Here is a 12224-nt window from a genome sequence, read left to right on the forward strand (position 1 = left end):
CTAAGCTGGACACTACCTGAGACAGGGACTTGAGCATCCAGCCTGTAGTGATCCCCTTCTGCTTCTTTATCTATTTTTCTCATTGGAGTAAACTTGGGTGCAGCAAATCATTATACTGCAAGACCTATGGACCATTTTCCTGTGGGGAAAGCTTCTGTTGTTTTTTGGCTATCATTCCAAGATGGCACCCATGAAGAAGCTGTTTTTGTTAAGATGAAATCTGACAATGAAAGGCAAGAACTGCATTATAAAGCCGGTCTCTTCTCTTCTCTGCTAATGCCCCCGATCTTTCACCAAGCTTCCATCTCATTTTATTGTCAGAACTTTCTTCTGTGTCTGGCCTGCCTTCTTTTTTAATGCCTCCTTGTTTTATAAGCTTCATCCATCTCCTTTTTCTGAGCTCTCTTCATTTTCGGGCCTCATTTACCCATCCCCTTCCCACCTGCCTTGCCTCCGAACCTGTTTTTTCCCCAACCACTCCTCTCTCCGTTACTTCACTTATTTTCCCAGACATCATATTTGCCCGGATCATGTCTTTTCCTTCCTTCCTTCCTTCCTTCCTTCCTTCCTTCCTTCCTTCCTTCCTTCCTTCCTTCCTTCCTTCCTTCCTTCCTTCCTTCCTTCCTTCCTTCCTTCCTTCCTTCCTTCCTTCCTTCCTTCCTTCCTTCCTTCCTTCCTTCCTTCCTTCCTTCCTTCCTTCCTTCCTTCCTTCCTTCCTTCCTTCCTTCCTTCCTTCCTTCCTTCCTTCCTTCCTTCCTTCCTTCCTTCCTTCCTTCCTTCCTTCCTTCCTTCCTTCCTTCCTTCCTTCCTTCCTTCCTTCCCTCCTTCCTCCCTCCCTTCCTTCCTCCCTCCCTCCCTCCCTGCCTTCCTTCCTTCCCTTCTATTTCTCCTCCGCTGTCATGCCTCTATGCTATTTTTCTCTGGACCCTTCAGAAGGCACATCTCTCCCTATCTCTCTGCCTGCCTCTCTCTCGGTTGTGTTCGAGCAGAGATCCCACCTCGGTGCTCTGTGGTGCAGTAATAAGCAGATGCCCCCACTGCTTATACATGCCGTGCTGTGAACGAAAACATGTATTTGTGCTATTTTATGGAAACAAACCATTGTTGCAGAAGAGAGTGGGGGAAGAGGGTTCTGAAATGAGAATATCTAGTTGACATAGCATTCGGCAATGCCATGGCATGAAAATGTCAAATCACGAAAATGTATTTTTCAAAAATACTCCACTGTACTAGCCAATGAGGAGTTCCATAACAATATTCGCTCCAATCAGCAGCTTTGCAAGAATAAATTCGGGTACCGGGCTTCCTATTTTTTAGCTGCACTGGAATTTGTAAGTTTGCGCTATTGGGCTATTTTGGTCTATTTTGGTCTATTTCCGCACACAACTGGTCTATTTCATGCACAACGGGGCTACTAAAATCCCCTTTGTGTGTGGGGAATTACAAGAGTGTGCAGGGGTTGGGCTATTTTGGGCTATGGTTGATGGCCAATCATTTAGTTAAGTCCTCCCGAAGCTGCCTCTCTACCCCATGCCCACTCTCTCTACCCCTAACCAAACTCTCTCTCCCACTACCCACCCATCCCACCCCTATCTCTACTCCCACCCTACCCCCACTCTCTCTACCCCCACCCACCTGGCCTACTCCCTCACTCTCTACCCCAACCCACTCTACCACCCTATCACTACCCCAACTACCCAACCCCATCTCTCTGTACTCAACCCTATCACTTCTCTCTTTATTCCCACACACACACTCTACTCCCCTCTTTCTCTAGTCTCACCCACCCTAACCCATGTATTCCCCTCATGTATTCACCTACCCGCCCTGTCCTACCCTCTCAGCCTTCCTCCCACACTCTGGCTTTATTTCTTACCCTCTCACTCTCAGACTCACCTCTCACACTTCCGCTCATATTTCCTCTTGCTCATCATTGATGGTACCCTCTATCAATGGCTTCCTCCCCTGCTCCATTCCCCTTCTCATTCTATTGCACACCGCGCCCCTTTATCGCATCCTCCTTTGAAACGTTGCACTCTCCTCCTTGCACACTGTTCCCATAAATGCAAAATGCAATGAACAGCAGTAAACGCCAGAAGTGTTGGCTTTGCCAATGCTTGCTTTAGAAGATGATGGTGACCCAGTCCTCCCAATGACCATGTTTACAGGTGGGGGACCCCTCCACTCCCTTCATCTGGGATGGTGTTACAGAGGATGAACACTACAGGGGGCCACAGGACTAGTTGGGTTCAGTGATCAAGAGTTTTAGGCCACTGCTCCCACCTATCTCAGACCTGTGGGGCGGCATGAGCTATGTTTGGGAGAGGGCCACCTGCCTGCCTCTTTAAAGGCATTAAAAAAGAAACGAATGTTTTACAAGTGAATGAAAGGATTGCAGTTGTGTTATCATGTTAGCCGGGGCCTCCCCATTAGTAATGGAGTACGCAGGCATTACCAAAATAGGATTCAAGTAGTTTTATTTGACCAAAACAGTATTTTACATATGGTAGCACTGGTAGCTTGTGTATGATAATAAAAGTGTGAAGTTATATACGGTAATTGGCTTTTTTATTTAAACAAAAACAAAAAAAACTCTGCTAATTTATGTGAATGTTATGAGAAAATGATGAATGGAATAAAATACGAAACATTTGCATTTTCTTGCAAAAACCAATTGTGTTCGTTCTTAAAACCTACCGCTTAGTATTTTTTTCTTATCCGAGAAAATGCCAAGATTATGCGCCAGGGACTGGGCCAGCGTAACAGCCATAACATCCGGCTTCCCAAACTGAAAGAGTAAATAAATACATGTAAGACATGTGATAAGGACAGCGCCGCAAAAACAGCAGAATACAAGATGGGATTGAAGCATGCCAGCTGCATATCAACACGTTACCAAATGCATGATACACATTCATTATGAAAAGCACACCTTCAGGCCTATTGGCTACAAGAATACACACATCCTGAAAGACACCATCTCTCTCTGGCAGCACCGTCTGATTGGAAGGCGGCGTAGCAGAGGAGGGCAGAGCGGCCTTACTCTGGAAGCACCTGTCCACCTCTATCACTGCGAGACGCCGAACAAGCACGCAGGCTCCACGGTGGCTCTAGCACCGGTTATTCTAATGAGGAATGAAACGCAGCCACTGTGCACGCTTGATGTCAGGTCAAATCTCAAAGCTTTGGTGCATGCTAGCCTTAAAACCACATGAAACATATGAAAGCTCTAGTGGTCAGTTTAAAACTAATGAGCTTCGTTCGAGGTATAGAGACGTGTAACTGTGCTAATATACATGGGTTGTGCAAGTGCTCGGTACGTGGTGGAGAATGGGACAGGGACAGATTAGAAAGGTGCTGACTGAAAGCACACAATCCCTTCTACGGATTATGGTCACACAGGCTGCGACAGAATGCCATCTGGTGAGGATGTGAAAGCCTTGTTTATTTTAATTAATATAAAATGATGAGTGTAGCTCTGTTTCTGAAAGTGGGGTCTGCTACTCAGATTCGGAAAGGTGCACCTTGTCTAAAGGCAAAAACTGCAGTTCCAATGACCAGAAAGTGCAGCCAGAGTCCAGCAATACAGTTCACGTTTGACGACGGCTTTTCAGGGCCCTACCAGTTCTTCACGGTTCCTTCTTTCTTATTTGCTTTCAGGGGGATAAGGGCCTTGAGCACTTGCTATCCAGTATTCCTACCTCCTCATGTTGGGTCCACACAGGGGCCAATCAGAAAGACCTTTGCTGAAAGCAGAGGATCCCTCCGCCTTGCAACTTGCCTTTGCCCCACTAGATTAAGGGGAGGGAGCTCCAGTTCTTCTGTTCCCTCTGGTTGGTTGAGATGCCTGGTATCCACAGATGCTGACAGAGTCTCTTTCTTGGTTAGGTCTTGACAAGATGCAGTCAGGCGAAGCTTCAGAGTGGTTGCAGACTCTGTGGTTAAATAGGGAATTTAGATCTGGTCAGGAGAGCACAATGATTCAAACCTTTAGCGGCCACCCCTGACTTACATTCTAATATTCATGGGCATCTTAACTGCCTTTCACTTGGATGTAGATTCCTGCCAGGAATCCAGGCATCATTCAGGAATCCGGCCATCATTCAGGAATCCACACATCATTTAGGAATCCGGCCATCATTCAGGAATCGACACATCATTCAGGAATCCGGCCATCATTAAGGAATCCAGACATCATTCAGGAACCCGGCCATCATTCAGGAATCCAGACATCATTCAGGAATCCAGACATCATTCAGGAATCCGGCCATCATTCGGGAATCCTGCCAGGAATCCGGCCATCATTCGGGAATACACTATCATTCAGCAATCCGGCCATCATTCAGGAATCCAGCCATCATTCAGGAATCCGGCCATCATACAGGAATTCCAGCCATCGTTCAGGAATCCGGCCATCATGCAGGAATCCGCCCATCATTCAGGAATCAGGCCATCATTCAGGAATCCAGCCATCTCTGCAGCTGGCTCTTCTTCCTTTGCTCAGCTTAGAGGCAGGCAGAAAATTTGACCATACATGTCGGTATCTATGTCACATTTGCTCTCACTTGATTAAAGAATAGCCATTGAACTTCTAATGGAGAATATTAGTAGAGACATCTCCAGGTTACAGCGGGTTGACCCCACAAATGTTATGAAAATACTGTGTAGACTGCCACCAACCAATAGAGCCCACACAGATCACACAGGCAGCAGGCTGCCTTTGGGGCACATTTTCAATGAGAGGTTGAGAGTTTCTCCAAGGGCACATCTGAGAGACATATAATGGCTGAAACCTCAGAATCAAATTCATCTGAGAAAAGTGTGTAAAACCAGTCAGGATAAAATGAAGCATAGAAATCTTTCAACAGAAGTACTGCTTAGGAGTGCTGATCTTAGAGTCTAGAAAAGAAGAGATGTGATTGGAAAAGGTAACTCGACCGAGATGGGCAAAAGAAAATGCCCATCAGTAAAGTTGATAGGATCTTTTGTGGCGTTATTCATAGGCTAGGGTTTGGGCCTATTTCGCATCTCCTTTTCCCCAGTGACAATGGCAAAGTAGAAGCTTGTTTAAAAGGGCACTTGCTGGAATAGCAGTGGCCCAAACAGCAATTATGCCTGTGAATGACACATGCATGATGGTAGGAAATATTTTCAAAAGATAAATAGGCTATATATTTCCATTCCACACCTTGCAAAGAAGCAGACTCTTTAGACATTATTATTCAAATTCCCACACATGCAATCTGGATGAAAAAAAATACTGACCATTTCAAAGAAACACATTCTAGAAAAGAGGACAAATAAACCAGAAATGCTACTGTACCTCACTCAACCCTTTAAGGGAGCTGACAGAAGCACCCAGCCTTAAGTTGAATCTGGAAGAACAGCGTGGCCTGGTACATGCAAATCCCATGAGTGTATTGGATCCCATTAAAACAGTTTACATTGTTGGTTTTCAGGCATTTTGGTAGTGGAGCTTCCAAAATATCACCAACACTATTGCTACAGAGAAGAGAGATAGAGTAAAAGGGGGCCAGAAAGCTGATATTGCTATGCCATAATTCGCCAACGCACTAACTGTTATTTCTTGTTTCCTTAAATGAATGTAACCAAATAGTGGCTTGTTTAATGTATTTTCTCCCAATCTGGAGTACTGTAACAGGTCAGTGTGAGTTTCAATTTCAAAGATAGGGGCGTGTAGTGATCTTTCATTTCATAGTCAGAGGGAGTTGGGCTATATTTGGGCTACTTTCCTGCCCCAGATACCCTCCCACCCCACGCTCCCTCCTTTGGGCTACAGGTAGGATTCCCTTTCTGGTTACTGTTACAATGTAAGCATTATATTTGGTTGAGGTGCAGTGCCAATGACAACATACATAGGTCCTCATAAGAAATCTCATAGGACCTACATATACTCAGTGGTACTGCAAATATCCAAAAATAATTCTTGTAATTCAATGTAAAGAAAGTATTATTTTTTGGAGAGGTCTGGTACCACTGATAAAATAGAGAGGTCCTCATAAGACTTGGCTGTCACTGCAGCTGTCAAGGAGGCACCTGTGACATCTAAATCTGCTCTGTGCCATTGATAGAGCAGTTGCTGTGGATCAGGCTACTGATGCAGCAGGGTGCAGGTAAACACTATACTTTTGGCATGGAGCTTATGACAGAGGAATCTGAATAGCAGATTTCCTTTTCAGAAATGGAATTACCTGCATCATTTTATTATTTAATACAAATGTAAAGAAACAGGGCTTTGACACCCTTGCCAGATGGCAATTCCTCACAGTAGGTTTCTATTTCTGGAAACTGTTAAAATGCAAGCAGTATATTCTGGAGAGGTGCAGTGCCACTGACAACATGCAGGGCTCCTCATATGAAATCCAAGAGGACCTCTGTATGTTGTCAGTGGCACTGTACCTCTACAAAAAAGAACGCCATACAAAGGTCCTCATAAGAAATCTGAGAAAAATGAGATTGCTCATGGAGGACCCTTCCCCTGTATGCTGAGATAAGATAGTGGGTTTGAGGGGCACAACCTTGTATGTCGGGTCTGCAGTGAGAGGTTAAGCAAAGTTAAGAGATGTACAAATGTAAAGAATTATTTCAGGTGTAATAGGGAGAAGTCTCAAGGCCACTCGAGACTCAGGGAAAATACGCAAAACACAACCGGTTGATGCCAATCGGTAACCCTATTCTGCAATCCTACGCCACCTCGTGGCTATTACATTTAGTTACTTACCCCACCTCGTGGGCGTTACATTAGTTAATTACACCGCATCGTGGGTGTTGTATTACATTTAGTTTCATGCTTTTACCAGCAGCAGGAATAGGGCACACGGCAGGATGTTCTTTCTGCATCTGGCCCGATGTCCTGCTCAGCTTGACCATGCCCCACTATATTGCTGGTCAGCTGCTTTCTGACCAAGACCCTAATCCTACACTACCTCATGGCCATCCGCCTTCCCTATATTTAAAGTTTATTTAAAGCAGAAGTAGGGCACCCAGCAGAATAGTTCTGCTTTCTGGCCCTACTCCTTGCTCGCACTGATTTTCCTTCCCTGACGTACCTAAATGTTTCCTTATACATTTATTATACATTACGAGTTGATCTATGGCCCCCAGCCGTATGATTTCCGGCTGCAGCACAACACCTGCGAACCACCTGACTGAGCATCACTTTATGTCCTCCGAGGAATAGTGCAGAATAGGGTTTACCAACTCACCCCTGCATGTTGTGAGTGGTACAGATCCCAGGGTTTTCATATCTTCCTTACGTTTTCATGGTTGGAAAAACGTTTGTGCTCTAGGTGTGTTGTGCACGTCGTCCAAGCATTTTTATCTCCATTAGCAGGATAGAAATTAAAAACAGGATCACAGGGTTATGAATGACCTCAATATGCATTCACCTGCTCCAGATCGAAACCTGATTTTTGTGCATTTCAAAGCGCATCCCGTTTCTGAATTTGGGATTCACTTTGAAATGTGTATGTGTCAATTTGAAACTGTGGCTCTGTAGTGATCTTTCTTTTCTGAGGAGCCAGAGAGAGTTGAGATATATTTGGGCTACTTTCCTGGCCCTGTTGGGCTACAGGTTGGTGTGACAAATTAACTTCTGCCCGGCAAGAGTACAAGGATGAGCAAAGGCAATAAAAAACACTCAGCACTCACACTTATACAAACGAAGAGCCAACACAATCATAAAGGTAAATGGGGCAAAGTCAAGAGATCTACCTCCTTTGCCTTTTGTGGTAATGTGGGCAGAGGGAAGGCTATCCTTTTAAGAGGGGTGTGAAGGTGGTGCAGTAGCAAACAAACAAATCATGAACAAAAATAGCCAACCATAAAAACACTACACAAAACCCACCCCTAAGGAAAGACACAGAATAAGCAAGAATAGTAGATGCAGAAATCTGGGTTATGAGTCAGGGGTGAAAAGCAAGAAACAGAAACCATGTTCTTGAAAAATAATATGTACTTGAGAGCAAAAAGGGTTCAGAGTGACTTAACCAGAAACCTATGGCTCAAATATGGACCCAGGCAGCAGTTAGCAGTCAATAGCAGGGGCGTTGCTAGGGGGGGGCTAAGGGGGCTATAGCCCCTGATCTTTTGGTTGTAGCCCCGGATAGAATCTCAGGAGATGCAGCCAAAAGACTAGCTAGCCCCCAGTCCCAACAGTTCCGACATCAGCTTAGCCCTGGGTCTTTTTCAGACCTAGCAACTCCCCTGGTCAATAGTACCTTCTTTGCAGTTCTTGGTGGTTTGGCTGTGCGGAACGAGAACTCTTGGCACTGAGTGATGATTGGAACAGAGCAAAAGACAGCAACGGAGGGTCCTGCTGTTTCAAATGTGCGTTGAACATTGAATGAGTGTTTTACACAGCCCATCCCGCTCATTCCGCGCTGAGGCGTACATTCTGTTACATTTGCATGCATCCAGTTATTTGTACAATGAAAGTCAAATTTGCAGGGTTGAGACAAAATACAGAATATAAGCAACATGTATTAAGATCACTCCCATTGAGTGATCATCATTATCAAGTATGCACTTGTAACAGATTGTATGCCCCAGGGCGGGATGCGCCAATATAGGGAATATAGGCAACGTGCATCAAGATCACTCGCACTGGGTGATCATCACTATCATATCTTTCCACGCAGCAAGAATAGAATATTCTAGAATTACTGCCTATAACAGACACCGCAGGATCAAAACACGGAGCGGGACACACTGTTTACGTAAGTGATGTCACTGCCACCATTACATGATGAAGCCAGGATGCTAACAATGCCAGCAGACACCACATTACAATACAGAACAGGTCGTTCTGTTTACACTAGTGATGTCATCACCATCACAGCGTGATGACGTGATGGCTCCAATTTTCTGCGGCCTGAAAGGTGGTCATTTTGAAAACAAGATCCATGGCCACATGGACAAGATGCTTTACTCGGACAAGCCTGGCAGTTCTTAAAGAGGGTGAGTGGAGATTTTTAACCTTCCTGAAACATATATTCTAGAACATCATGCATATACCCATGCCTCCTTTTTTTAATTTACTATGTTTAAACATTTTTTATTCTATTCTCGTTTTAATAGGGACATTTTACTGCTGGTACTAACCTGACAGAAGCACAATATTTGAGATACACGGTTCCTGTCGAGAAAGGGTTAGTCCAACAACTCTTTTCTTCTATATATCGGATGATTTCCTTGCCTCACACAACACAGCCTGATGGAATCTTTGTATGCTTATGCTTTAGAAAGCGTGTAGTGATTCCACACTATGACGAGGATCCCGGCAATTACCATTAGTTGCCTTTGGTAACAGACCATGGGAGCGGTGAGTACTGCTCCCATAGTGATCCAATTTCCTTCCATGTTAAACACACATTTTACACATATTGAACTTAGCTGAATGCCCCTCATCTTTTCTCTGTTAGGTGGAAGACATTGGCACTATGAAAATTGCTCTAAAAGAAACACAAGTATTTGTCTAGGAGAATAGAGGAACCAGAGCTGGTGAGTTGTTCAGAGATAAGGCAAGTTGAGATTAAGGCTTTGTTTCCTGCGCATGAGGTTCTTTTTTGTGCCTTGGGTATTTTTACTATTACCCAAACAACGTTATATGTTAGACTTGAACATTTGCTAATTTCTGTCATTAGGGACATCATACCCTGAGTTGACATCACACAGCTTTCCAAAATCTATCCCCTTGAAAACTTGTGCTTTTATGACCCTGGAGACGATAAGGTACATTTGGTTTATCAAATTACACATTACATGTTTTATATATTTGTGGTTGAACTTGCAAATTCATGAAACCCACTAACTGAAAAATATCTTTCTCTTATAGAAATGTCAACTGATCAAGACCCCTGATGAAGGGATTTATTCTCGAAACGCGTTGGGTCAATTAATTAAAAATATAATTAAAAAATGTATACATTTCTTTGAAAGAAAAGAATGCTTTGATGTGAATGTATTATGTCCCCCGCTAAAATAAATGTATGGGCTCCACCCTTAACACCAATTAGTATTTGAAACATAATTCTCAGTCTTTTGAACAAGTAGTACATCTGTGTAAAACACTAATTCAATGTTTGGCTGATTTTAGCCTATGACAGTGTGCAGGGGACGGGGGCTTGCTTGGCACACAGCTGCAGAGGTACTTAAACATGGTGAGGTCCTAGGTACTGCTGTAGCTGGTAGAGAGTTGGTCTTACTCCAGCAGCAGGTCACTTCTTAGGTTACTGTGAGTTCCACTCCAGGGACTCGGGGACGAGATGGGCCCTTGTTCTTGGGCTCCCAAACACAGGGTAAGCTGGCACATAACTGCAGAGGTCCTCCAACACAGTGAGGTCCTGGGTACCGCTGTGGTTGGCAGAGAGGCAACTCTTCCCCTTTGCCATCCCCCTACTCCCTCACTTGCGTTGTACTTTTTCACCCCTTGTGCTGGTGCTCTACCCCTTTGCGATGTTGCTTTTATCCAGTGCACTGCTGCGCCTTACCCTGTGAATTGTCAATTCTCCCCTGTGCGCTGTTGCTTGTTCCCTCATGCGCTGTTGCTCCTTCCCCCATTGTGCTGTCGCTTCTCCACCTTGCGCTTTCACTCCTTCTCCTGTGTGCTGTCGCTTCTTCCCCCTTGCACTGTCACTCCTTCCCCTTGTGCTGTCGCTCCTTCCCCCTTGTGCTATTGCTCCTTCCCCTTTCTCTGTCCCTCTTTCGCCCTTTCTCTGTCGCTCCTTCACTCCTTCCCATTTGCTCTGTTGCTCTGTCCCCCTTTCTTTGTTGCTTCTTTCCCCTTGCTCTGCCACTCTTTCCCTCCCTTGCTCTGTCGCTCCTTCCCCCTTCCGCTGCTGCCCTTCCCCTTGTGCTGCACTCCTTCCCCTGTGTGCTGTTGCTCCTTTCCCGCTTGTGCTGTTGCTCCTTCACGCCCATTTGCACTGTCACTCTTTCCTCCCCATTTACACTGCCACTCCTTCCTTCAAATGCTGTACAATACTCCTATGTACTGTTGCTGGCCTAGCTTTCATCAATAGCATTATTTTATTGTCCCTCGTGTTGCCATTTATTTCTTATTCCTCCTGCACACAGTGCTTCCCTCACGCCTGGGTACTGCCCTTCATTCCCTCCCATGCTGTAATTACTTCTTCCTAGTGCTGTCATTCCTCATTCCTTCCCTCCATGCTAAATGCAAAACGCAATAAACAACTACAAATGCCAAAACTATTGGCATTGCCTATGCTTGTTTTTGAAAAGTCACCCCTTTCTTGAATGTCCTTATTTCAGGGAACCCTCCCAATACCACGGGAAATGCAAGAACCAGACCTCAGTGCAATATGACTTCTCTGCCAAAGGTCCCTTAGAGAGATGGAACTAAAACGAGTGTGGGTGCACAAGTGAGCCTGTATATGTAGACAGGGGTTGCACATTGTGGTTTTGCTTCTTTTGTTACTGCATCTACAGCCGACTGCCAAAAGAGACCCTGAACAAAGCACAGGGGACAAGTGATGCCAGAGTAATGGCCCTTCTGTGACTATAGGACTTAAACAAAGTTTTAAGCTAGTGGGTTTATGACCAGCATGAAGCAACTTTCGGCACCAGTTCTATTGTCAAAAAATTTTAGAAGGGAGAACCCCTTTAAGTGAAGGGTATGCTGGTGACACATACCCCTTTATCTCTCTTTTTTGTTCTAAAAAGGTTCTAGTACGGTTGATTAACCGTGAGATCCAAAGTATGCTCCTCGGACCAAATTTCGCAACACCGGGTGTGGCAGAAGTTAGACAAAGGTAAAATATGTACACTGAATTGAGGAAGTGACGAGATAAACAGGACGTTGGATTAGCCTGCAACAGGCTATATGACTAAAACCGAATATTTAGGTTTAAATGCCTGAATAATAAATGACTGCCCTAAAAGAGAAACCCAGGAGAAATTCTAGGATACGTGGTATTAACATAGCGATTATACACAAACCCGCGAAATAAGAGAACAAGTTGGGCTAATACGCCTAAACCACTTCACCGAGACGAATTCCAACAGGTCTCTACCGCATAGAGAGAGAGATTTGGACAATTAACAATGGCATTGGACAAATGTAAGAGCTGCGATGATAAATACATCACAGAACTATTATCCAAAGCATCTTTTTTGGGAGGCTCTGCAGAAGCCACCACTAACATTACCAACTGGGATGAACTGAGCAATATGAAAAAAAGACT

General features: G+C 44.6%; 1 protein-coding gene across 5 annotated transcripts in view; it reads right to left on the reverse strand.

Moving 5' to 3' along the window:
- The window catches only part of ADAM22 (ADAM metallopeptidase domain 22), a 1877697-nt gene that overhangs the window by 478659 nt on the left and 1386814 nt on the right, over window positions 1-12224 (reverse strand). For all 5 annotated transcript variants that reach the window (XM_069648369.1, XM_069648368.1, XM_069648372.1 and 2 more), the window contains exon 13: window positions 2698-2788. In XM_069648369.1, coding sequence (XP_069504470.1) covers window positions 2698-2788 — 91 coding nt within the window. The remainder of the gene's footprint in view (window positions 1-2697; window positions 2789-12224) is intronic.

The sequence above is a fragment of the Ambystoma mexicanum genome, chromosome 2q, assembly GCF_040938575.1.
Source record: "Ambystoma mexicanum isolate Mex_15411 chromosome 2q, UKY_AmexF1_1, whole genome shotgun sequence".
Taxonomy (NCBI): Eukaryota; Metazoa; Chordata; class Amphibia; order Caudata; family Ambystomatidae; genus Ambystoma; species Ambystoma mexicanum.